The sequence below is a fragment of the Aulonocara sp. 'chitande type north' Nkhata Bay genome, linkage group LG6 (assembly GCF_057382095.1).
Source record: "Aulonocara sp. 'chitande type north' Nkhata Bay isolate Kocher_YH1m ecotype deep benthic linkage group LG6, A_spYH_male_GT1.1, whole genome shotgun sequence".
Lineage (NCBI taxonomy): Eukaryota > Metazoa > Chordata > Actinopteri > Cichliformes > Cichlidae > Aulonocara > Aulonocara sp. 'chitande type north' Nkhata Bay.
The window spans coordinates 42,396,063-42,423,609 of record NC_141349.1 but is presented as its reverse complement, the minus strand read 5'-3'; the positions used below and the strand labels follow the sequence as shown (position 1 = coordinate 42,423,609).

Genomic DNA, 27,547 nt, shown 5'->3' with positions numbered 1-27,547 from the left:
TTGGCTGGTTTTGCGTGTATGTAAAGAGCAGCTCTGACCGCTCTGTGCTGTGAGGACGTTAGCTCCTCAGGGGCTGCAGGTGAGCAGCTCCACACCGTCCACACGCTGGGTTAAACAAAGGGGGAATTAATGAAACGCCGTGCGAGGACACCAGAATGATATCAGTCCTATTACGGCGATATGGCTCAGTGAGGAAAATGGATTCGGGATATGCTGGGAGGATGACCGAACTCCTCCCCATTAAATCTTGAAACACACTCTTACACACAGACGCTCGATTAAAAGCCTCAAACCTCCTTTAGTCAACGGTTCTTTTTTTAACTTTCTCTCTAAAACAGATTAAAATTATGTCTACAGCTGCATATTAACAGACTTATTAGATGGAGTTTCAATTAGAATTTTCAGAGTATAGTATAAGTTGATACGCAGCCACTAGACATTTACATCCTCCGTGGGGATTTTGATTAATAGCGGTTCAGAGGATGGAGAACTGCAGGCGTCCCGGGATAGTTAACGTGAGGTCACTCGCTGCATTAGCGCGCTTAAACTCTGCGGCACCCTTTGAAACACTGGACAAATGGCAGCTGAGCTGAACGATCCAAGATGAATTTATGAAACCTTCAGCGCGCTCGCACAGTATATCTTTTGAGTAGCAGACTGAATCATAGCCTTTCCTCCCTCGCTCTATATCTGCAGTCCCTTTCCATCATGTTACTGCCCATCAGGGCTGGTGGCAAACTTCCACACTTAAAGCTGCACCGGGCAGGATTGGTGTTTTTTAGGGCAAGAAAAGAACAGTCTGACGCTCTGGACAGAAAAGTTACTTTTCAGTTAAACCTTTTGTTTATACCAACATGCACACCCCCTTAAGAAAGGATCACATTAAACTGATTCCACCTTGAGAATATATTCATGCTGCTGGAACCCACTGAATAAGGACAGAGCAGCCTGTTCTCGTTCCCAGGGTGTCCACATCTCCTGTTCTTCAAAGCTGCTGGCATGTCACAATCACAAGGTTTTATTTATATAGCGCCGGTTCATCTAAAGTCATCTTAAGGCTATTTATGTTACAAGGTAAAGGCTTTACAATATTAGAGTGAAAATCCAATAATCAGATCATCCCCTATGAGCAAGAACAGTCTGAGGACAAAACTCCCGTTTAACAGGAAGAAACCTTAGTGAGGGAGAGCCATCTGCTGTGACTGGTTGGGGGTGAGGCGAGGGGGAGTTAGCCAGTTCAGTAATTACTAATGATGGTTTGCAGCAGTCAACACGTGGAGAGTGAAAAAGGGGAGTGGAGAAGAAGAGCTCAGTGCATCATGGGAAGCCTCCAGCAGCTTAAGCCAATAGCAGAATAACTATCCGATGATCTGGGGTCACCCAATCCAGCCCTGACTATATGCTTTATCAAAAAGGAAAGTTGTGAATGCAATCTTAAAAAGAGAGAGAAGGTCTGTCTCCCAAATCCAGACTGGAATCTGGATCTGATAGCTGGAGGCTTTGCCTCCCACTTTATGTTTAGAGATCCTCTGAACCACCAGTAAGCCAACAGTCTGAGAGTGAAGAGCTCTGTTGGGAGAATATGATCTGTGAGATCATTTAAGATATGATGGGCCTGATTATTTGAAACACTGTTTGTGGGGAGAAAGATTTTAAATTAAATTCTGGATTTAACAAGGAGGAGAAGCCAATATGGGAGAAATGTAATTTCTAGTCTCTGTGAGAACTGTAGCAGCAGCTTTTTAAATTAACTGAAGGCTTTTCGGGGAGTTTTTAGAGAAACCTGCAAATAATGAACTTCAATAGTCCAGCCCAGAAATAATAACTGCACTTTCTCCAGAATCACTCTGAAAAGGATGTTTCTAATTTCAGTTGTACAGATGAACAAAAGCAGGGCTTTATTTTCTTTAATTTACACAGAATGTAGTTTTCACTCAAAACTTGCAACGGACCCTTGGTGTGATTTAAACACAGTAAATAGCAATGACAGAGAGTGATTCGCTGAGTTGCTGATGCTCGTTTTTGAAACCTAAAGATGTTTTCTGAGCCTGAACTAAGGACGCTCATTTATCTGCCCACCTGAGACTGGCTGCAAAAGTGAGTCATCCCTACTTCTCATCTTCAAATGTCCAACTTTGCAGTTTTATAGCACACAAACAAAACATGTTGGACTCCCTGGATGGCTTCTGCCCTCATCTTTAAGCTGTGGGACTGACAGGTGTCCTGACAGGCAGCTGCAGCTGCTAGCTAGACTTCACCTCTGCTAACCTGGGTCACTGGACTGGACATCTCAACCATGTTTGTGATTTCAATGCCTTTTGGAGCATTTTAATGGAATTATCTGAGAAATAATATGGCTTTCTGCGTGATATGGACTGTACAAAAAGCACCCTGGTGCGTTTGATGACCCTGGTGAAATCCACAAGCAGAAATGTATTAGCTAAACAATAAAGCTGTTCTATATACTACAAGTATCACTGAAGCTTTGAACTCCACATACTCTGTATGTTGGCAGACGTCTGAAGTAGGTAAAGTTGTGCCAGAAACAGAGGAAAACATCCATAAATCTGTTTGAAATTCACAGGCAAAATGTTACCACTGCATATCGTCAGAATAGTAATCCAGCTGAGTTACAGTGGCAAGAAATTATTACTTTAGAGAGCATTATATTAAATCTCTGCTCTTTTATTTGGGCTTCTGAATTCTGAGTGTGTAAATGTGCCGACTTTATGATCCTTTGAAAGATGACACAATGGTGTGAGGCCACATTTCAAGGCTCAGATGACTAGACACTGGAAACAACACAGAGGAGTACATAATTCCTGGAACACCGACACTCACCATCGGAGAAGGTCAATGAACCTGGAATTGTAACTAAAAACAAAAAACTGTTTTTACCAGGCGGCAGCATCAGGGCTGAAACACCAAACAGAAAGTCCCAGAAAGTGCAGTTCCTGTAGTGGCCACTTGAAGCCGTCTTGAGGGTGTCTACATTTTAAATACAAGCTAAAGTTACTATATGGTGTTTGGGCCTTATGCTCAATCTTTAATTGGATAAGTTGAGGATTTCTGAAGGATTATTATCAGTGTTTATTGGCTGTTTGTTGTAATGTTGCTGATTAGTTTCTAATTCCTCTCTGGTGTGATGATGTGGAACATGCGCTATTAATAATTCTCACAAGCATCTCTTTGGATAGACTCCGACCTCATTAATTGAGGACTTGTAATTGTGAAATTGTCACAGACTTAATGTGTTTAAGTTTGAGTTCAGCTTTGTTGGCAGTCCAGCCTTCGCTTTAGAGGATTGTCTGCTTGGTCGGGGGTCAGAAACCTTAATTATCAAAACAGACATTTTTGGGTAATCATTAACCAAGAAAAATAGAACTGCAAACCATATTTGAAAATCATAATAAAGCTGAGACAGTCTATTATCAACATTATTAATCGATGAAAATAATTAAACTCTGTTGTGTGCCATGAATATTTGATACTTTGTTTTATATTTGATACTTTAACATGTTTTTGCTGTATTTTATGAAATGATAGACCTGAAAAAAAAAAAACTTTTAAGATTTTTTTTTGTGGTAAAAAAATCATTTTAGATCTACTTTGCAACAGAGGCTCTAAAACTATGAAGGCCACTGCTACTTGTCTTTGTGCGAACAAAATTCAAAGGTCCAGATCAGTGTTTGGCAATTCAGTTTTTTCAGTTGAATTCAATTTTATTTATAAAGCGCCAAATCACAACAACAGTAACCTCAAGGTTCTTTATATTGTACAGTAGATCCTACAATAATACATACAAAGAAAAATCCAACAATCACATGACCTCTTATGAGCACTTTGGCGACATTGGGAAGGAAAAACTCCCTTTGAACAGGAAGAAACCTCCAGCAGAACCAGGCTCAGGGAGGGGCGGGGCCATCTGCTGCGACCGGTTGAGGTGAGAGAAGGAAGACAGGATAAAGACATGCTGTGGAATATTAACAAGTATGATTCAGTGCAGAGAGGTCTATTAACACATAGTGAGTGGGAAGGGTGACTGAAGAATAATAATAAAACCATAGATCTGTAAACACAACAATACACTGGTTGTTCAAAAAGAAAATTACATTACAATTTCCATCCAGATTTTTTGTTTGTTTCTTGTAGATGACGCCCACAGCTATGGAAACTCAAGACCAGCTGATTGTGTCTGCTGATTTCCAGTATTTTGTACCAAAGCTCATAGATGTTAAACATTTGTAGCAACAGTGTTAATATGTAAACAGAAGTGGTGCATGTTGCCCCCCTCAGCTGAATAATCACCACTTGTTAATGACCATCACCAGTGTTGGGTGTTGTTACTTTGAAAAAGTAATTAATTATAGTTACTAGTTACTTCTTCAAAAAAGTAGCTGAGTTAGTAACTGAGTTACAAGATTCTAAAAGTAATTAATTACTTGAAAAGTAACTATTTCATTACTTTAAAAAAATGTTTAACCCTCTGGAGTCCAGGGTATAATTGGCCATTTTTAACTACTTTTGAATTGTACCTCTATATTTCACCTTTAAAAACTATTTCCTTTGCCTTGTTTGGTATCATCCTTTTCAGCACAACCTCACGTGTCTGAATTTACAGTTATGTTTTCATTTTGACATACTGGTGTTAGGAGTTGGGTTCTGGTTATGTGGTGTTTTTTGTCTGTATGTCTTTTTTGGTGCCTCCCTTTTTGTAGGCGGGGCAGTGAGTCACTGAACCTGGCACACCTGTTACTCATCAGCTGCATTCTTCAGAAGTGTTCTTTAGGAGCTACCTGACAGAAGACTAGTGTCGGAGTATTGGCGTTTTTGGAGAGTCTGAAATTCTGCCCCTGCCTGCTGGAGCCGTTGGATTATTTCTGGTGACTGTAAGGAGTTTTGGTTCCTCCCTAGGATTTTTGCCTCGACTGGTTTGTTTTCCGTCTGGAGGTTTTGGCATTAAACAGTACCAAGTAAGCGCTCCAACTCTCTGTAAAGTTTACTTTAAGCTTTTCTCGGTTATCGGGCAAAACCCTCCTAATTCTCGTCCCTCTCCTTTTTTAGATCGAGTGCACTACCTGTGTGTGTTTCCATCACCTGCACGTCCTGGCTCCACGTCCCCATTCATACACTGTTGGATATACTTTGTCCTTGTAAATACCCCCCCCTCACTGTAAATAAACTGTCTTCACCGCAACTCTGCCTCTGTGCGTTCTGCTCCCTGGGTCCATCTGCATTTGCCATAACAAATGTATTAACACAATTGATCTAAAAGCAGACAAAAAACATAAAATCATAGTAAAAAAAGTTATATTTTTTACTGTAACAACCACAAAATGTTTATTGAATCATATTTCATAACTTTAAATGCAAATATAAATTGTCAATTTTAAAATCATACGCACAAGTTTTGCAAACAAAGTTATTTGCAGCCATTTACCTTTTGCCCTTTTTTTTAAATAACCATTTCAAACTATTTACATAACAATCAGCTGTTCCACATTCAATAAGATGCCACACAAATTATTTGTGCCACTCCAAAAATTTCTGTTGACTATAAAGGAGAACATCACAGCCTGATACCTGCAGCTCTAACAGGTCTCTTTTTCTGCTCTCTCTCTCTCTCTCTCTCACTCTTAAAACTTCCCCCTCTTCCTAAACAACCAAATGTCATGTTGCCATATCATTTTTGATTGGTTGACATGGTGCAGAGAGGACTTGCTAGCGCTGTCCTTAGACGTTAAACGTGGCAAAACTATTGAGGAAAAAACGCCACGTATATATTGTTTATCATGACTCTGGTTTTAGTGGCCTATCAACACAATTTATAAACTGGTATATATCACCTTGTTGCTTTGTCATCTTAAAGTGGTCATGTGATTGGCTTGCCACGACTACTTTGTTCTTCCTCAGTCAAACAGCAGCACTCATGCGATTGTTTTACCCCCTTTGCGCCAGGTGTTTGTGCCAAAAAGTGATCGCCGCCCGCAGGAGCGCGCGCAGCTGCTTAAAGCTGTAGCGCCCAGATTACTTACATAGACAGCTACTTCTGTGCAACTGATATAAAATGCTGTAAACTGAAGTCTGTTTGTTGAAAAATAGTAACGCGACTGCACCGCATTTTCTTGTTAGTAACTGTAACGGCGTTGTAACGATAGAAATAGTAATTAGTTAGATTACTCGTTACTGAAAAAAGTAACACCGTTACTTGTAACGCCATTATTCCCATCACTGACCATAACAGACAGTACTGGACAAAAGGAAGAAAAAAATTCCAAGTCCTTATTTGGGACCAGGCATTTGGGTCTTTAAGACTCCCTTCAAGCCTTCTGTATCAATAAATGAAGTGAAAACAAACATAGAAAAACATCTAGTTATATCAAGGCACATCAGTGTGAGGCTTTTACTTTATTTGTCTGTTATTGCTATAACAGGTTGACAAGCACCCATCACATCACATGACAGATATACGGCATGATGAAGTTTCAAGCTGTTACCTCATGCTGCTATTTGGGGCCGCAGCAGGCAGAGATGCTTCAGACTCTGTAAGATCTTCTGGATTGCCGGCAGAGCAGCGGGCTATCTTAAATGTAGTATATGTGGCTTTGCTCCACGCTCTATCTCACTGACTGTAAATTGTCCACTAATGTTCTACACTCTCATTATCCTCTTCACTAGCTCAAAATGTGCATCATCTGTTCACTCATTTGTCTTTCTGTCAATCTGTCTGGCTTATCCACATGCACCTTTAATCATGTGTCCATTACAAGAGGCTCTGTTTTCCCAACGTATCAGATTTATAACGATGTCAGTGAAGCGTCAGTAGCAGATGCACCATTACCAGGGTAATGCGGTAGCGGGATCTGAGACACAAAGCTACAGCCTCACTTGATCCTCTATGAGGTACGTGCAGTCATATAATGGTACATTTGCTATAGCCGTGCATAAGAGCTTAAGCCTCGAGGCTGTCTCTGTGGAAAACTGTGTTGTTATTCTGCAAACCAGATGGCTTTTTACTCCACAAACGGCATGAGTAAAGACAGACAGTCGAAAAAATCATTTAAGCATTTTAGAATCAGAGTTAATTTCCATCCTTCACATTTCCATTGGTAAAAAAACAGCAAAAGCGACACTCTGGGGTCCACTTGTAAAGTTTTCACACAGAAACACAAACACAAATGATTGGTCGCACATATTTGCTGAAAACAAAACTAATCTCACCTCTGTTTTCAGGCTAGCTTCAAAAAGGCTTGAAATATTCTATTACCTGTTTGAAAGTTCATAACTTCAACATAGAGGCAGGAGAGCAGAGCAAATAACCCACAAACTTTGGTGAAATTGACGATAATGACAGTGCAGATGCTGAAGACACAGACAGGCTTGAATCCTGAAGCCAGATTTCCTTAATTTTGACTTACAGCAGATCAGCAGGTGCATACTAACTGTGGCAGACTGGTGCACAGTAATGTTGGCCTTGCACTCACATGTAGAAGAACAACTCTACTATGATGTAACCGAATTATAGAAACTGAGGTACAAGTGGATCGTTGGCCCACTGGAATCCTGAAGTGTCTTGATGGTTCAGGTTATGACCATGCCTCTGCCACTGTGGAAGCTAAAGTGGAGAGCAAAATACGATCAAGTCTTACTTTAGGACTATTGTTTATTCTAACCAAATGCCAAAATGTTCTGTTTATTCACTGGAATGTCATCATTTGATAACTATAACCATGGAAATACAGCGAAATCACAGAATTCCATGTGACTCACACATACAGTCAATCACTCAACTCATTACGTTTATAAAACACACCTGTCCACAGAATCAATTATCAGTTTCTTCCATTGCAACCTGTCCACCAACTCTGGGAAGACCAGAGAGCTGTCCAAGGACATCTGGGACAAGATTTGTAGTATGACCCAAAGAACACCATCGCAACAGTCAAGCACAGAGGTGCAAACTTTAGGCTGTTTTTCTGTTAAGGGCACATAATGGCTTCACCACACAGGAAGGCCAATGGATTTGACCATTGGCCTTCCTTAAACTCTTGGATGAAAACTTGCTTCCCTCAGTCAGAACCCTGAAAAAATGGGTCATGGATGGGTCTTCCAGCATGACAATGACCCAAAACATACCACCAAGGCACATTGTGTGTGTTTGGGATCACTGCCATGCTGAAAACTTGAAAGCATATCAGATGCTTTCCAGCTGGTATTGCTCTGTAGATCGAAATCTGCATGACAAATTTGGAAATCACTACAGTTTAACCAGGTGGGCATTTTTAAAGTGCGTGCTGCTGATTTATATACTCTAGACAAACTATAGTAATCCAATTGCTTTAATTTACTGCGCAAGCTGGTCTGTGGTGTATCAGGAAAAATGAGTATTAGTCAGTTCTTGTGTTTACCTGACTTTATGTAGATGACTCAAAGTGAGGTTTTGAAAGCACAGAAGGTAAAAAATGTACCAACATACCAAAGTCTGTTCAGGGTTTTTGTTTGTTTGATTTTTAAATAACCTTGGACGTGTGAAATTTAATGAACAGACCCACAAAATCAAATTTAGATGTACCATCTCGAATCAGCCCAACCTTCATGACTCGGTATACAGGCGCACTTCTCTGAGAGTTTTAAAGTTTGATATTCTTTAAAGAACTGAGTCCATCAGGAAAGTGAAAGGTGCAGGGTGGCGTTTCCTGTCATCACACGCAGTGAACAAGCTCTCGATGCTTTACATTGTTACAGTGAATATAGTATAAATTCACAGTATTTAGTGGAACTAACATACAAAATACTTGATTGTTTCTTTAACATATCACAGAGAAAGAATCTGTGTCTGACACTTGCTGACACTCGGTATCATCGCAAGACAAGGATCAGCTTGTTTGAACACTTTGCTGAAGCTACATGAAGTTAAACATTCAAACTCACGCTGCTATATTTTTATGGCTGCAACACTACATCAAATGGAAATACTCTGGATGTTTTGTGCACGTCTCCCTCGTAATTCTGTCTGACACGCAGTCTCTCTTATCGCCACTGGAATTTCAAATCAGTTCTGTGGTTTGGAATAAAGCTCAACAGCAGAGCTGGGAATCCAGCACAGTAACCGTCAAGCTACTGTTGGATCTTTGCACACAGGTGAAACTGTAAAATGAGGCTTTTTTCTGTGTGTGATTTAAATTGAAGCTTTTGTTACCATTTCACTTTGAAGCTTTGTCGCCATTTAATTTTTGCAGTTCAGTTTCAGGGATCTTACACAATTATTCACACAGAAGCTTTACAATCTTTTTCCTTTTAAATAAAGTAAAAAATCAAAAGAAGAGATGCCATGCACTGAAAACCTCTGATGATTATTCTTGTTTGTGCAGCACGAGTTATGGTGAGCAATTACATTCAGTTTTCTGCAAACTTCAGAAAATTGGTTTCCATCTAGTCTGAGACTTGGCTCAATTACAGAAAATTAAGAGATTCTTCATTTTTGTTTTCATGCTATTAACCGTCAAAATTCTCTCCAAACAAAGATGTGCTTCTGTCCCAGCTTCTGAATTTTTAAGTTGACTGTTGAGACTCTTTTTCAGACATTACATACACCCCATTTCCTAAAAGGCATCTGCAAATATTACATCAGACTACAGTCTGAAATGAGGCTAGTGATTTAAGTTAGGCTACACTTGTAACAAGGCTGGTCGAGGTAATTTGCCGGATAAGACCACCAGCTCCACTGGCAGTGATTAGTGACTTTCATGTGAGGGATTTTTGATGCCCACAGACATTAAAACCAACCGAGGACATTGCTGTTAAGGCTCGCCAATTAACAGATCTTTCTTTCCCTTTCCTTTTTTTTTTCAGGCTGTGAATGTTTCATTAATTCACATTATGAGAACTTTGTGAAAATTGGTTTCACTTATTCCTGCGAACAGAGCTGGGAGCAGCTCAAACCCCCGTATTAAAAACATCAGAAGTATATAGAACCGCGTTCGGTCCCCTTTGACCAGTTTGTTGTGTCAGGCTCTGCTCTGCTTGAGGCTTTTCTGAAAATGTCATGAGCTCATGTAGTGTGATAAGCTTACCTCCATAATGAACTCTCGGTCACGCTGTTGAGGTTGAAGTCAAATAGTTTGGTCAGCATCAGAATCACCTACAAAACAAAAAAAAAAGCGTTGCAATTAGTGGCCTATGCAGACTTATTAATCCAGTGAGTGGTGGCGTGTCAAACGGCAGCAGCGTGACACCAACGCTTTGAGGAAGAATACAGTTTGGCAGAAGCCATAAGTCATACCCCCTCCACCAAGTCAGCCTCAGACACTAATTTTTATGTATACTGAAACACAGGTTTTTGTTGTGACTGTATAACATAGACCTGACACAGAAAAAGTCCTGGTGTGTTCTTTCTCTGCCTTCAAAACCAAGTTTACCTGCTGTGCAGCCTGCCTTGAGTTTTGGGTGCGTTCTGCTAGCAGATGCTAATGTGGACTCGAGCTGATGAGCGTTAGTTAGCTCAGTTCAGACTACAGTGACATCATTTGAGGACAGCTCACTCTTCTGGTGTTTGCTTTCCTAAAGAGCAGGAAAAGGTGAGAGTCTCCACTTCTGCTCAAGAGGTTCAGGAGAGCGAGCAGTGAAAAAAAAGAAACTTTTCTGGGAAGTGAATGCAAGCTCTCTGCAGCTTTTCAGAAAATACACATGAATCCGTTTCTTTTCACATAGTGGCTAAAAGCAAATATTCAATCTGACCAGGATGTTTGGCAAACAGCGCTACTGATTTCCATACCTGCTTCTATATTTATTCAAATGGGATTTTGGGACTACCGGCAACACATGTACAGCCAAACACAGCTTTTGCATGTTGTGCTGGTTAGCAGTTTGACTTTATAGGTTGGATGGTGTGCTCAGGATATTGTGATTGCGATCTTTTCTCACTCACTTCCTGTTGTGCCATTTGTCTCCCGCAGATGTGGCTTGAAATCGGTTTAAATTAGAAGAGGAAAGCAGGGAGTTTCTCCACAGAGCCCATGCTATCTAAACTACTAACTGCTATCACTAAATCACTTTATCAGAGCATTTCCAAAATTAAATCCATCCATCCATTTTCTGCCATTTATCCAGGTTTGGGTCAGAGGAGCAGCAGTCTAATCTCCACCACCTCCTCCAGCTCTCGTGAGATACTGACGCATTCTCAAGTCAGCAGAGAGACATAATCTCTCCAGTGTGTCCTCAGCCTGCCTCATGAGGTCTGCTTCTAGCAGAACTTTTCCGAAACACCTCACCGCCTTTTTTTGCCCTGACTACCTTAACTGGCCCCTTGCAAGCCAGCCTGAGCCCCGACCCCCTTAAGAGGACACTAATTTATAATAATAATGGATTGCATTTATATAGCGCTTTTCGAGACCCTCAAAGCGCTTTACAATTTCTGTCACTTATGACCCTGATCGTCTTTGTTCAGTCACTAGCAGCTGGTAAAGGTTGAATCATAAGTAAATTAAAAGCTCTGTGTTCATGCATAGCTTTGTTTTTCCCACAGCAGGCAGCTAAAATATCAGCATCACTATGTTCATTCTCTTTGTGGAATAACCACAAAACACCTGATCTCCTTCACCTGACGCAGTCACTCATCACCGAGCCAAAGTTGTGACTTGTCTGCAAACCTCATCCTAGCCATCACAAACAGTGAAGCCAACCATAACTAAATTACATTTCTCTAGCGTGTCCTCAGTCTGCTTCATGAGCTCTGCAGACGTCTCGTGTTTCCTGTATTTCTTTATGAACAGAACTGGGAACAAAGGGCAGCCCTGGTGAAATCCAACAGCAAGTGTGCGCAAGAGTCTGACTCCCTGAGCAGCCCTCAGAGCACAGCACACCCCAAGAGACGTGGCCTCCAAGTGCATACAACAAACTCCAGCACGTTATTTGTCCCATCATGGACGATTTGTGAAACACGGGGTGTCGGCGTTGGAAGCGTACATTTAAATGTAATTTAATTTCAACACCACCCATATGTGTGAGCAGCTTCTTCTGCACACGCTGCAGTTGCTTAGCATGATCGTATCTAATTGTTTCAAAGTCATTACTTAATCGCATAAGGCTGATTCTAAACGCCATAAATATTCCTTATTCCGCTCAGACCCCGAAGGTGCCAGCAATGAAGAAAAGTGGGTCAGCTAAAGTCTGGGGGGGAAAACAGATTGTGAGTTTCCGTGCTGCTTTACTTCTTTTACCCTTTGAGCAAAATGTGATGTTTCTGCCTCTGTTTACTTTGTGACTGGAGGTATATTTGAAATGGATAAAACTCAGAAGAGGCAGGAAAATGTTCTCAGGGAGCGCCGCGGTTTCACTTTAATATACTCTGTTTTCTAACAGTTGTGCTGAGTCCTTCCTTTTCCATGCCGTTTCCTTTTGATAAAGCTGTGTATTTTGCCGTGACCTTTCCATTATCAGATAACCCCTATGCATTGTGGGTAACAGGGCGCAGCAGTCTAGTTATATGAGGTGGGCGACTCTACCGGTTGTGTATATCTAAATATCTATTCACGTAGTGCATTGTTTGCGACGGCCTGGTTCATCCTTATCTCTGACTTTGCTGTCAGGGATATGTGTTGCTTCCCACTGCACACGCTAACATAAAGAACTTAAATCTGTGTAGTTTATACTTGTTGCCTTTAAGACGTACCACACTGTGCTAGACCAATATCCAGCTGATTCCCCTCGGCCTGACTGCCTTTGATACCTCCGCACTGCCTGTTACGGAGGCAGCAGCTGAACCGCCGAATGACTTGTGTGACTTTGTGAAACAGCTCCACCAGCATGGGGTTCCTGTGAGTACAAGCAGAACAGATGCACCTTGGGTAGCAGAATTACATCGCGAGGTTGGGGCTCCTGTGATCAGGCTTATTAAGTATGCGCTAACATCTGCAGCCCCTGAAACACTCGAAACGTGCGGTGCACTTGGCCGACCCGCAGCTGGCGGGGTTTCGGTGTCGAGGATGTGTTGTGGAAAATAACCGTCAGGACAACAACTAGTAAAAAGGCATTGATTAAGAGCGGTTCAGGAAGTGGCTGGCTGTTTTCAGTGTGGGGAGAATTGGCCCGGGGAATGAATAACCTTAAATGTCCGGACTAGACCTTTGCATGCTAATGACTGACCAAGTCCATTTAGCTGCCCAGCTGGAGGCTGAATTCACAGCCGCGCCACACAGTTTCCTTCTTTCTCTCTACTCGCTCTCTTTATTTCCTTTCGTCTTCACTTCCCAACACTGTTTCTGTGTAGGAGAGGGAGAGAAGGGGGGAGGTGAAGGTGAGGGTAATGATGCAATTATGTTTTTAACATCTCTGAGCCACTTTGCTGCGTGTTTGTGTACGCGCCTGGTTTCTGGGGGAGGTGAAGCAGTTAAGCTTTTACATCCCTAAGTCGTCCCTTGTGACTTGTGTACATGTTTGCGCATGCATATTTGTGTGTGTACATGCTGTGAAAGGTAGAGCTCTGAACTCTGGATGGAGTAGTAGCCCGATGACTTGGCTGCATTAGTTGAAGGGCAGCGTGCGTACAGGCCCTTCTGTCTGCCACATATGGAGACTGTGTGGGCTGCCATCAGCGAGCGGCCCTGTCAGATGGGCTCCCACTGGAAAGTGCATATGCTCCATCACTGCCTGTGCCAATTAGGCCTGTGGGCTTCTCCTACTGTAAATACTACGATGAGGCAAGTCTCTTCTCCATCAAGGCCAGAAGAAACCACCTCTGCACAGACACGCACTAACTTCTGACAGTTTGGAGAAGTGCAGGAGAGCATGAAGGCATCAGAAGGAGATGGGACATAGCTGGTGTTACAGCAGGAATCAATGATTAGGAAAAAGCTTTAAAACAAGCTTCATGCAGGCTCACGCTCACGCCTTTGCAAAATACTGTATCGTATCTCTTACAATGTCGGTGTATATTCGTTTGGACAGGCGGCGGTGTCACAAATGTACAGTATGTGTCCCATACAACGACTGGAATGATGTCCACTGATGAAACAGTTGCTGCCATATGTCAAGAATATACAATAATGTGGCTTCAGGATCACCAGCCGTCCCTGCCTGCCCGACTCGAGATAACAAGACAAACAGAAACGGCATTGTTATGGTGGGCGCTAAAGCTAAAGCAGCAAGCTGTAACTTTTGCTCACTGAAACTAAAACAAGAACAACAGCTAAGCTAATGTCACGGGCATGAAGCTGCTCAGCTTGTTCCTGTTGACTGAGCAGAGGTGTTTTGTTCGTTAGGCCACTTAACACTGACCTATGAACCTGTCAAGCATTAACAAGCACCTGGTTCATCAAGGGATGAACCAGTGTTGTGTCTACATGTAACAGACCACTTAGCAAAGAGCCGATTTTGCAGCACCTCATTTGTTCTCATTTCTTTTGTTGAATCTATGCCAAGGAAATGCAACAGTTTGACAGGCACAAAATAGTGTTTTTGCACCAAGAAGGTGATTCCCAGAGTGCTATTAGCCTAAAAACTGGCACATCTCAGTACAGTGTGCAGTGCGTCCTGTGTGGACCAAAAATAAACCTATACCCAGGGAACAGTATCTGAAAGCCATATCCTTAAGAAACAGGGAAGAAAATCCAAATATGCAGCTTCAAAATTGTTGTGAGTATGTATGTAGGAGGTCAGCAGAGAGTGTCTGCAGCTATTTGTAAAACAAAGAGCTCTGAAGCTCCTTCAAGAGGCCTGGAAAACTGAAGACTTTTAAAGAAATAACAATAACAATTTGGTGTTGAACAATAAAGGTGTTCGTACCAAATACTGACTTCTCATTAGAACTGTAGAAACTGTGTAGGTTTGCATATATTTCCTCTTTTGTTTCATCAGCATTAGATATCATATAGCACAAAGAGGATCAGACTAAGCAAACAGATGTGTCTGTTTTCAAACGGCATCACTGCAGTTTCCAAGAGGTTACACTTTTACTTCAGCTCAGGGCTGAACGAAAACAAAATAACTCGTTTCTTTGTTTCTTTGGCCACAATCAAACCATCAAAATTTAATTCATCCTTTGCTCAAGTCCCAAAATTGCGATAAACTCGACAAGCTTCCACTGAAGGACAAAGTTCAAAGAAAGAAACGAGTTTGTCTCTCACAGTTGTTCAAGAAGGCCTTCAGACGTACAAAGAAAAAGTCCAACAATATTAGTCATGCAAAGGGAAGCCGTAGCTGGAGGTAAGGATCAGTAACAACTGTGTCTGTGCAAAGCTTTAGGTATTTAAAATATCTCCCTATTATTTCTTTTTAATCAAATTTATGCCTTTGCTGCTAGCAAACACTGTTATCTCCTATACTGTTTGGTAATTGTCCTTGGATAGAGGAGAGAAAATATCATCATGGATCAGAATTCCCAAACATGCATATACAAACAACAATTACCGTTTCCTGGGGCGTGAGAAGGCAGAATAAACAAATATGAAATTCAGAGCATTAGCACATATTCTGAAGCTTCCAAAAGAAGGAAATGTGCTGCGTTCATGTTCTGCAGGGCATTATGAACTATTTGTTTTTCTCATCTCAGTTTTGTAATCACGTGAGACCAGATTTCTCCAGGGGACAGGGCTTTGTGCACCATTTCATTACTGCGAAAAAAGAAGATTCGAGCAGAAAACATACAAACAAAAGTTTGTTGCCACAGAGACGCATTTAAGTTTCCTTTTAATCTACAAATTAATTCTGCAATGAAGACTCGGGGAGGAAAAACAGCGCAATACACACACGGAAAGATGTAAACAAGTTTTACCTGCTGACATTTGGAGATGCCTCAAACTGTCAGGCTCATGGGGAATCATTGAGTCAGGAACGCGCCTCTCTGTGGATTAGCCTGTCACATCTTCCTTTGGAAAATGCACCACTTGTGCCTATTGCTAATATAAAAGTAAAACATGCCTGGGAAACATAGTTTTCAGCTACTTGTCACAAATCTAAAAATAATGCAGCTTCATCAAGATCAGAATTTATCAAGGCCTGTCTGGCAGCAGTTCCCGGGGAGGATATATGCATATACACACACACCACTGCGTGCTAATGTTCACCAATCGGGGGTGCTTATCAGTAAATAATCAGTCTTCTGTGGTCTCATTTGACCTCATTTCTCTCCACCATGACACCTAGAAGCTGTAGGAAAGTTGCACCATTAAATTCATATTTCCTCCTCCTCTTTTTTTTTTTTTTAAGATATCAGAAAACGTGCATTTTCTATTTTCACTTCCATTGGAGCAGATTATTTTGTGTGTGCTTGTGATGTTTGCAGAGATGTTATGGAATACTGAGGAAGTCTGCAGCCTGCTGCTTCATTTGTCGCCTCTTTGATCCCCGCAGACCTGTCAGCTTTGTTTTGTTGTTTCTTTTGTGAAGACGATGATGCAGTCTCAGGGTTAACCACTAGTGTTTTCCCTGAAACGTGGCTTTTTGCAGCCTCTAATTGGTTGTTACCCTTCTTTGCAACTTGCACATTTTCTTTCAGCACATCTGATGGATGTTGTGTATGAAAATTATCGCAATTAAGTAGCCAATCTTTCAAGTGTGGAGCTGTTAACGCATTTGAAGACATGAAAGGCTTCAGAAAGATATTAACAGGATACTTGCTGGTAATGAGCATTAAAAGTATGCAGTTACTCTGCATAATAATTGCGCCTTCATGCTCTTCTTTTATGATGGGACACACGAAAACTACAAGCCCTCCTCATTTTAAAGTGTTTTCATGCAGTGTTTTAAACTGTCGCATTTTGCTGTGAAGTAAGAGGCGAAATAATGCTGCGCTAACGTGTGAGCGATGATTTATCATGCAAAGCCACAATACCCTTACCTTCTCACGTCACATATTTAGCGTATTTGCATCTACACAGCTGCTTTTCTCATCACTCCCATTTGACACAAGAAATCTTCTCCTAAACCAGGAAACGCAGATTTGGCCAAGTGGTTGTATCTTATTTGAAATGATGGTGATGATGACCTATAGAGAGCTTAGCTGGGATTGCTGGTAAGCTGCCAGTGGATGCTGGACTTGGCTGAGGCTGCCCTTTGTTACCAAATCTGTTCATAACTTTTAGTGCAGCCAAGGTTCACTCTTCAGTGACCTCAGGATCACGGCTTTTTTGGGGGGAACAATGTGCTCCACAAATTGCTTCAGCTCACACCGGGACAATTTGAAGCGACGTTCGAAGGAGCTGGGACGAATTAACGCCTCCACGTCTGAGGTCATAGTTCACGACCAGACAAGAATGGATTGACCACTTCAAGCTGGGAATTCCCCAAGTGGATGATTTCAAGTATCTTGGGGTCTTGTTCAAATGTAATGGTAGTGTGGAGGAGTGCCGTTTTTCACGTCATGGGGATTTTATACTAGTCTGCTATGGCAAAGAGAGAGCTGGGCAGATTTGATCCGAACACGACAGGAAGGTTCAGGCAAAACTCCTGGTAGTGACCAAAAGAATAGGATCGCAAATACAAGTGGCCTCTTGCTCCAAAGAATGTGTGAGCACTTTGCCAAATGCAAATGTTTAAGCTGCCAGCAGCTGCTGCTCATCTGCAAGCTGCTTTACAACCCACCTCCACCACAGGTTTTATTTACATGCTGTTTCTGGGGTTTGTGTTGTCTCCCTTCCCCTGGCTTTTCCTGTATGTACATAGAAGAGACAGAACCATATCACCAAATATAAACGATTGTAAGTGAAAATATTCTTTTGATGACAACAGTTTTGACTGAACTGTTTTCTTCTTAGCAATCTTACATATATATCATAATCTTATTGCTAAATGGCACACATCTCATATGATATATATCTGTGTGTGTGAAAGCATGGAACAAAACCTGCTCAGTGTTGAATTTGTGTACTTGCACAAGAATTGTGTTACTGCTGATGTTCCTGTGAAGAATGCGCATTTAGTCAATAAATCACTGTTTAGCACTTTGTCATAAAGAGGAGATAACGCCTGACACAATTACTGAAAAGAAATGCACGGATATTCGTCCTGCTGATAACAGACGGCGCATCACTCCACGCACATAACAGGCTCACTGTGCTGAATGGAGAGCCGAACAACAACCTTGCCTCAGTTGAGAGAAACGTCATCTTCCTATGCAGGTCATTTAAACAAACAGAGTGAATATATGAATTTTAATCACAAGTATCACTTCTTGTGTTGCCCTGGGATATTTTTTATATGAAGTAATAAAAAAAATGACTTGATTCATGTAATGCACGAAAGACTATCGACTTTTGGGAAGTTTATGAGAAGCGCTGCAAGCGGTGCCTTGCCCAGAGACAGATGCATTTGTCCCCAAGCGGTATTAATAAAGTACAGTCAGGAGTTTTAATACAACAAAGGCAGAGGTCATGCTGTGAAGAGGCAGCTGGAGCCTGGAAAACACAGTCGTGGAAATCTGTCATGTCATCTCTTTGAAATCTGTTATCATATGTACAGTAGATGGACTATAAACATCACACGAGAGGAACTTTACTGCTGAACGTGATTAATTATTTAAATTGGTGCTGTTAGAAGCACCGCTGTTTGGCTAATTGTTTAATATGCTTATAAAGAAATTTATAACAACTTCATCCCCAGACAAGACACGGTGGCAGCGGCGAGAAAAAAGAACTCGTCAACTTTGTCAAAGGGAATTAGGCTCACTGATTTTGTGTAATTTCATCCCGTTTGGATGCTTTAGGGCTGGGTAGCTGATGCCCAAGGCAATGCTAGATTAAAAGAAGCTCCCTTAGGACCTGCCTGGAGAGCAAACCGATGGTGGTAACTAACAAGCTCTTATGTTTTCTCCCTTTGTTCACATAATTCAGAATTAAAGATTCCCTGTTCTCATCATTTGCATTTGATTAAAGATGATTAGATAAGCTGTGATAAAAAAAGAGAAAAACACTTCAGTGGCTCCTTTTACCTCCGCTGCAGCTTAATCAACATGGACATCAATGTAGAGCTGACATTGACCCTCTTTTGTTGTAGGCCTTCTTCTCCTGTATCATCAAAGCACCGCATAAATTGCTCTTGCAAATGTTGACATTTTACATTTAATTCATTTCGTGATGCATTTCTTTAAAGAGACACTGACAGTATTTAAAGTGAAGATGGAAAATTAGACGATGATAAGACAAAAGACGATAAGGCTTTTCAGGGAGGAAATTGACACGTCTGTTAAGAGGAATACATCGTAAAGGGATGTAAATTAATCACACTGGTGACCTTGTCTCAACGCTGCCGTAATGAGATGATCAAGCATCGTCCCCTGGGAGTCTGGACGCCTTTTCCCACATGTTAATTGACAGTTGTATCACTGCCCACGCAATTAATAGAAGCATCGAATCATGCAGCACGCAAAGTAATCTACAGATTGCTTTGCTGCAGCAGAACATCAAATGACGTGACGTGTGCGCTGCGGTCGCTGCTTTCAAGAGACGCCAGGAAGGTCAAAAGCAAATATTCAGACTTCACTCGGGCCGAGATACTTTTGGCATTTGATCCGTCTCCTCGTGATACCATTCCTGACCAAGAATTCAACCTAGCCCACACAGGAAGTCATTCAAGGCCAGGCAGTCGAGCCAGCCGGGGCCTTGGCTCCAGTGTGCGTGTACAAGCTGAGGCAGAACCCATGCTGGCTCCCCTAATGCAGGAATAAATCCAAGGACAAATGAGCAAGTCTGGCAGGACTGAAAGTGAGAGCAAAGCAGGCGAATCAGAGGAATTGAGTCATTTCTCTCACTAAGTATCAGCTGTAGATGCTCAGTGGCATCTAACCACAGAATCCATTTGCAGACGATGCAACGAGAACTATTGATCTGAATAGGTGTCATTACCTGCAGGTTAATGTAGAGGACAAGAGTAAACATGATCAATGTCTATCTGCTGTGGCCTGTCTGCTTGGTGTCAATGATGGGCCTACACTGTATCCTCAGCTCGATACGACTGCTTCTTACACTGCTGAGATAAATAGCTCCTAAAATTAGAATCCTTAGGATATATTCGTTACATCAAACTGCATTTTATCTTTTGGATTCAAGATGTGTTCTGGTGCACGCTGGACTAACAGGAAACGCTGTACGCACATACAGGATGTGTGCTGGAGGACAACCGTCATCAAATGCACACATTTATTGTAAAGTAGAATCCTTTTAAATAAGGGTAGAGGCACTCTGAACTCATTGGTGGTGTTGCAAGTGTATCTCTATTCCAAGGTGTCCACATGACACCCGATCCCCCTCTAATTTTGTCTTACACAGAAATAAAATATATAAAACTATATTTCTAATGTCATAGTCATTCGGGTATATTTCGGCATAAAATGTGAAATTTCTTGTCTTGACAGTCATACCCACCAAAACCACTATAAACCACCTCCTCAGTATGCTCAGTGGGATAAGAAAAGGACCTCAGACAGACGGCCATAGTGATCGATGTAGCTATACCAAGTGATGACAAAGTCAAGAAGAATGAAAATGAGAAGCTCCAGAAATATAAAGCGCTGAGCTGGAGCTGGAGAAGCTGTGGAGGGTGAAGGCAACAGTGGTTCCTGTGATAATTGAGGCACTCAGAGCTGTGACTCCCAAACTGGGCGAGTAGCTCCTGCAGATTCTAGGAATGACATCCAAGATCTCTGTCCAGAGGAGACAACAGCAAAGATACTGCACAGAACCCTCGAGCTCCCTCTGATAGACGACCCGAGCTTGAAGGATAAAGACCGTCCGCATATTTAGTCAAGTTAGAAAAACTTATTTGTTAAGGACATCTGTTAAATTAAATTTCTTTAGACTGTATGAGCATATATCACAGTTATGCACAGAATGACCTCAATTATGACATTACAACTAAAATTCCCATAAAAGACCTCCCAACTTGCCGCTGATTAAAAGAAAGAAACCTTTTTATTAACCTGGAGTTTTATCCTCCACAGGCGAAAAAGGCTGTTTTTTCTTCCACTGTGTGTGTGTGTGTGTGTGTGTGTGTGTGTGTGTGTGTGTGTCTGTGTTCACATTCGTTATTCAATGGCCTTCAACTAACATGAGTTTAATGGAGAAGGTCAACTACACTAAAATAAAATAAGAACTACAGGACAGGTGAAACACTTATTCCAAGACAGTTTTTATGAAATAAACAACATTTCATAAACTATTCATGTCATGTTCCTGGGTCTGCTGACCCAGCGTTTTAAGTTTTAGTTTATTTGGATGTTGTTTATGTTTAAGTTCATTAGATTAGCGAAGTTCATTTGGTTATTAGACTCCTATTAGTTTCCCTCACCCTTTGTGTTTCATGCTGCGTGTCTTATGTTATCAAGTTTGTATTATCATGTCTGTCTCATGTTTCCTGTTTTATTTTGAAGGAGTCGTGTGTTCTTTGTTCATTGTATTTAGTTTCACTTCCCTTGTCCTGTCATTAGGCTCATGTCAGTCAGCTGTTCCTCCATGTGTTCCCACTTCCCCTGATCACCTCCTGTGTATTTAAGTCCTCTGTTTTCAGTGTGTGATTGTCAGGTCGTCTGTTGTCCACGCCATGTTTCCTATGCCATGCCATGCTTCCAAGTTTCTTGTCTAGGTTTTTCTTATTGTTTGTTTAGATTTCCCAGTTTAGGTTTGTGTTAATTTTGCTTCAGTTTGCCTTGCCCTTTGTTTGTACCTTTTTGACCAGCCATATTAAACGGCTGTTCCCTGTTCCTTGGAGTCTGCGTTTTGGGTCCTTTTGTCAACCCCTACAGTCTGCCCTCGCCAGACTGTGACAATTCAAGTTTTTTTTTTTTTATAGCACACATACTGTACAAGGTTTTTTATGACAAATGTTTGTTATCACTCTCAGAGGAAAAGGACCAAGCACAGGACACAGAGACGAAATAACATTTCTGAAATCTGAAAAAAATGAAAATAAAATAAAATAAAAAAATAAATAAATGGAACCAGGTGAAAGGTCCATGAAAACAGCAACCAGCTAAAGTTTCACAATAACACTGAGAAGTGGCAAATCCAGCACAAGTGAGACAGATCAGGTGGGACATACAGTTCTCAGGGACAAATAACTACCAAAGGAACAAAGTAAGACTGACAGCAGTGTAAGTAACTAATTACCAAATAAAAACAGGAAACTTACTAGAAACCAAAAGCACGACAGTCTGCACATCAGTCATCAAATAAGTAAAAATGATAGCTGTGCTATACTTGCATCTCAAATAATCTCTCTGAAAGAAAAAGTTTCTTATTTTTTTTCCTCTCACGCTGTGAATCGCCGCTCTCTGTCACTCTCTGAAGCCTCAGTGCACACTCACCCAATGAAACAGCAGAGAGGGGGAGAAACGGCTTTTGCCAAGCGAGCGAGATGATTTTATGAAGCAGTAAGATGGGCCTACAGTCGGGAAAGTTTTTTTTAGGCCTTTTTGAAAGAGAAATATCTGTAAGGGGATATAAAAAGTGGCTAAATCTAAAGACAAAGTCACTGCTGAGAGAGAGCGATGCCAGGCGTCACAGCAGGGAGGGTTTGGAATTTCTGATTTTAGAAAAAGACAAAAACTTGAACACAAACACAAACCCAAATAGCCAGATATTGCTGTGATGCCTTTATTGCAAAGTTGTGACACAGATGCCATCATTGGGTGGGTCAAACACAGCATGTACTTACAACAGGCTGGACGCAAACAAGGCAAATTCCTATTAAAATGTAGGTCTAAGCAAATGAAATGAGTCAAGATGCAGGAGTGATCGATGGTTGACCTGCTTCTGCCAGCCTCTCTATAGGATTTAATGGCATTCCTAACACCATCCAATTACTTACCATGGTATCATTTGGGTTGCACTGACGCCTGGATGCTGTTGGAAATTTCATACTGGACCTTTTCCAAGTTAATGCATAAATTAATAAGGGGCTGTGGGAAGGGGCCGTGGAGTCTATTGCTGAGGATTGAGGAGTGAACTCTAAAATACAGCTCTGCCATAGAGAGAAATACACTGCAGAGTTGGTGGTAAACCATAACTTTCCCATCTGTTATCTGCAAGTATATTTATTGCTTACTGTGGCTTCCTATAGCCACAAAACAAAGGCTCAGCTCACTTCTGCTTATTATAAAAGAGTAGATTGAACCAGCAGGATTCTCTGTGGTCAGCTAAAACCAGCAGAGGGAGGGAGTCCTCAGGGAAGCCGGCAGTAGATTGAGAAGAGACGAATTACCAACTGGCAGGTGTATAAGTAGCTTTAAGTTTTTATCAATAATGATTTATTGACCAAGAACGAGATCCATAACAAGGGGAACTGACCCTGTAACAGTCATTTAATTTTTAGTAACAAAATAAAGGCCTGAACCGATGAGTTTCGGCGTGGATGTTTTCCACAACACCTAAATGACTCATCAGTGAAATGACTGGAAGCTCTGAATAAGACAGCAAACCTTCTACCTGACTAATATTCGCAGCAGTTGAGCTGTCAATTTCAATTCAGACTTGAAATGAAACTTATCCCGACTAAGATCAAACCACAAAGTGAATCTGTGAAAGGTCACCGTCTAATTTGTCAAACGGTTATAAGCAGATTGATTTGTGGGCTTTGACAGTTGCTGTAAAATCTGCACGTTTTCCTCGCAGTAAATGACATTTTCAGATCTTCACTGTGGCTGGAGAAATGCGAATGGAGGAGCTTTATTGCACTTCACAATGGCGTATTCAGTGAAATGTAATTACTGTTGTGTATCCAGGAGATATTGTGATTAGGAAAGGATGTAAAAGCGCCTAAAGGAGCAAGAGCCCAGCTCAGCATTACAATTCTTTTACTCTTCTCATCATATTTGCCTTATCAGCACTTACATGTAATTTGCCTGATCAGTTTCACTGCCTGCATATTTACCTTCTATAATTAAAAATTGGTTCAGTGCTGGAGGAGGTAATTGCTAGTCATGCGTAAGGCTGCACCATAAATGAGGACGTGTATAAAAGAGCATTTGGAATTCAAATTCAAATTCAAATTTTATTTGTCACGTACACAGTCATACACAGTACGATATGTAGTGAAATGCTTGGACAACTGCTCGTGACCTAAAGAGAACAAAAAAAGGAAAAGGCTATGAATAAGATAGGAAATAAATATGAAAAATTAAAAAGGGTAAATTTAACTAGGAAGGAATAAAATATAAATTAAGGTTAAAAATGAAATAACTGTACAACACAAATTAGAATGAAGGGTAAATTTAACTGGGAAGAATAAGATAAAGATAAATATATAAATTAAAGTTGAAAATAAAATAACTGTACAACAAAATACACAATATAGAACTATATAAGAATGTATGAAGAAATCTAAATATAAATAAATATATACACAAAATTCATTTTCTGATGGTTTCAGAGACAATAGGCAGGAATGCCTTTGAGTGTCAGGTAGAAGAAGCACTAAAATTGTCACGAGATACACAGACAGCAGCCCACATCTCTTGTAAATATGCTACTCGTGGACAACTGGTCAGTTCTAATGCCTCAGCCTCAACCTGAGCTTGGGTCCATACTGAAATGCCAACATCTCAAAGCTTTGCAGAGATTCAAAGAGGTCTGGCGTTGTGCTAATTGGCTGCTGCTTCGCAGGCTCAGGAATTGGTACATCAGCTTCCTGTGCCAGACCTTTAAAGTTGCATTCAAAAACACCCATGGGGCCAGAGGATCATGCAAACGGATACCTTCAAGCCAGGTTACAGAAATAGCTTTTAAATCAATGTCAAAAACATTAACTGCTATCAGCAAACTGGTGCAGACTGAACATGACCCGCCCCAGCAGAAACCAGTCCACAGGAACACAATGACTGCCGGAGGAATAAATCATTCAGTCACCTGGTAAGCCTTTGAAATGTATGTCAAGATATTTTGGTTTTATGTCTGGGAGCTGTCATGTCATGTCATTCATGGGTTAGTGACATCTGTGGGTGACATCAACTGTACTGATCCTGTACATCCAGAGCAGTATGACTCTACATGGTAAAGGTTTGTTTTTTTTGATGCCTAAGGCAAATTTTGCTAAAGCTAGATTTATGGTAACTTGGTGTCCATTTGTGCGACTTTTGAGGGGCGCCATTCCACTTCCTGTTATTCCCGTTGTACAGAAACAGGCTGCAATTCAGCCAGCAGGGCTCACCAAATAGTAATCAGTGAATGAAATCTGAATTGAAATTAAATAACACTTACACGGTAATGTATTCTGCCTCAATCCCAATCACACTTGAGATAACTGGAAGTTTAAAGCATAGTTATTTGAAAGAAATTTGCACGAGGTTTTATGTGTTTAAGAGATGAAGCTGGTTGTGTTGTTTCATGGTGACGCTCTCAGGCTGCTGCTCTTCATTTCACAGCTCAAGTAAAAATGACAGATTCTGTAAAGTGTCTCAGGGTTTTGTGATGTTTCCAGTGCTAACAGAAGGATATTCCACCACAGTACAAAACTGTGAAAAAAAAAATCTAAAACATGAAACTAATGTAAGGTTTGATGTCTATCCAAACCATGATGAAAACTGGTACCTATCTAGCGAGCACCCTCCGTGAACCCTGAAGCCCATGAAAGGGAAATTCTTGAATATTTCAAAATTCTGTGGCAGTCCTTCAAAACGCCAACAACACTTCACTCAGGTACGCTGTGCTGTGCGTAGGTTCAGAGCTCACTGATGGCTGTTAGACCATCTTTTCAGAGTTCACTGAGAAGAGCAGAAAACACACAAAGCGTGGAAAAGAAGTAGACAACTTTAACAGTTATCTGTATAGCGTGGCATCTGCCTTCTACGTCAGGGACGAAGCTAAAAGAGCCAAACACAGCACAAACAAACAGTAGTAGCTGACATTTTCTATGGTACCAAGCTCAAAATTCATGCAGGGTTTGCCATTTCCTAAGAAGAAAAAAAGGCTGCAGATTAGTGCTCATAGCATGTTAACGCTCCAGCCGCAGTCCATCTCTCAGAGGTACAGAAGTGGATGGGCAGCAGGTGGCACGCTGTAAAAAGCAGCTCTTAAAGTAACATGATAGGAACAACTTTGTTTCCAGGTGAGGTCAGTCGAAAGACTTTTAATGTCCTGATGCTTTCATTTTGTGTAGACTTGTTTTTGCCGAAGGTTGGCAGTCTTGACTTATCTGGTCCAAGAGTTTAGCTTGTGAGTTCATGTCTGGATAGTCAGGAGCAGCTCAGGGGAGACTGTGGTGTGTAGGTGGAAGAAGATGGACAGGAAGTCTCTATTTTCTCTTTTCTTTTTTAGTGTTCGTAGTGCTCCGTGTTGCCATTCTGCTCTGCAATCTAGACTTGGTATTGCACACCCTCTCCCCACCTCACACCACCCCCATCCAATCTCATTTGAGGTAGCACCTTTCCTTCTTGTTGTTGAGACAGCTTCTCTCCAGCCGCTTTCACCATCCCATCATCCCCATCTCTTTAAGCGGGGATTCAGTGACAGCACAGGCTGATGTTTGGAATTAGGCAGACTTCTGTGGTGAGCTGGCGGCGAGCGCTCACCGGAGCAAGCTGAGCACAGCCCGTCAACATTGCAACAGATATCCATGTTCCTTTTACTGCTTGCTCTTTCTACTGCATTTCTTTCACTCACTCCGTTGAGACTTTTAAAACTAGACTTTAAACTTCTTTTTATTCATTGGCATTTGAGTCTGTCTGTTTTGTCTGGTGTCTCCTGCACCTCCATGACTGTATATGCTAACCACCTACTAGCCTGCATTTTACTTATTTCTTATTTATCTCCCTTTTTTGTTTCTATCCATTCTGTGCTTTTTAAATAAATTTGAGCTTGGGAACGGTGGCTCGGGGTTATTTGAGCAATGTTTAGTCCTTCAGCTGAATCTTGATTTCCTCGAATGTGTCAGCCTTTACTCTCATAAAGAAGCAGAAGGTCTACTCCAATTTATTTTAACGTAGACTCGTGAAAGCCACACTGTAAGATTTGTAAAGAAGTACTGAGTTTTAAAAAAAGAGAGATGTGGATTTATATTCACAGGAGGAGAAAAATAACTCCAGTAAAATGAATCTCCTTAAATACACAAATATAGTTAGTTAGCTTTCTAATATAACATAACATATTACCAACATTTTATATTCCGATAGTATATCACTGTTATGTGTACAGCCTGTTTCCCTGCCCCCGACTACAGCTTACAGTGAAAATAGCCCCGCCTCTAAATGTAAGCATAATGCAATAATAATAATGATACTACTACTACTGATAATAATAATAATAATAATAATAATAATAATAATAATAATAATAATAATAATAATAATAATAATAATAATAATGAAAAAGCAGGGACAGAAGCAATCTATCTCTAGTACCCGACACCATTTCTTGTATTAAGTTGAATATCTACTGTCTCCTGCAAAAGTCTTGACCCCTTTCAGTTCTTTATATTTTATTGGTTAAATGGGAAATAGGTGTGCTACATTTGTCTTCAAAAAAGATTCCCAACACCACTTGCTGAAATGCAGCCCCAGACCACGGCAGAGTCTCCAACGTGTTTTAAAGATGGATATAGGCAGCCACTGTTATGAGTGTCTACATTC

General features: G+C 41.1%; 1 protein-coding gene across 9 annotated transcripts in view; it reads right to left on the bottom strand.

Annotated features, from left to right (window-relative positions):
• Positions 1-27,547, bottom strand: part of sorcs1 (sortilin-related VPS10 domain containing receptor 1) — a 193,512-nt gene that overhangs the window by 97,226 nt on the left and 68,739 nt on the right. For all 9 annotated transcript variants that reach the window (XR_015129972.1, XR_015129971.1, XM_086297080.1 and 6 more), the window contains exon 2: positions 10,074-10,141. Coding sequence is in view for 7 of the 9 variants with exons in the window: in XM_086297080.1 (XP_086153206.1) it covers positions 10,074-10,141 (68 nt within the window). In the remaining 2 variants the exon portion in view is untranslated. The remainder of the gene's footprint in view (positions 1-10,073; positions 10,142-27,547) is intronic.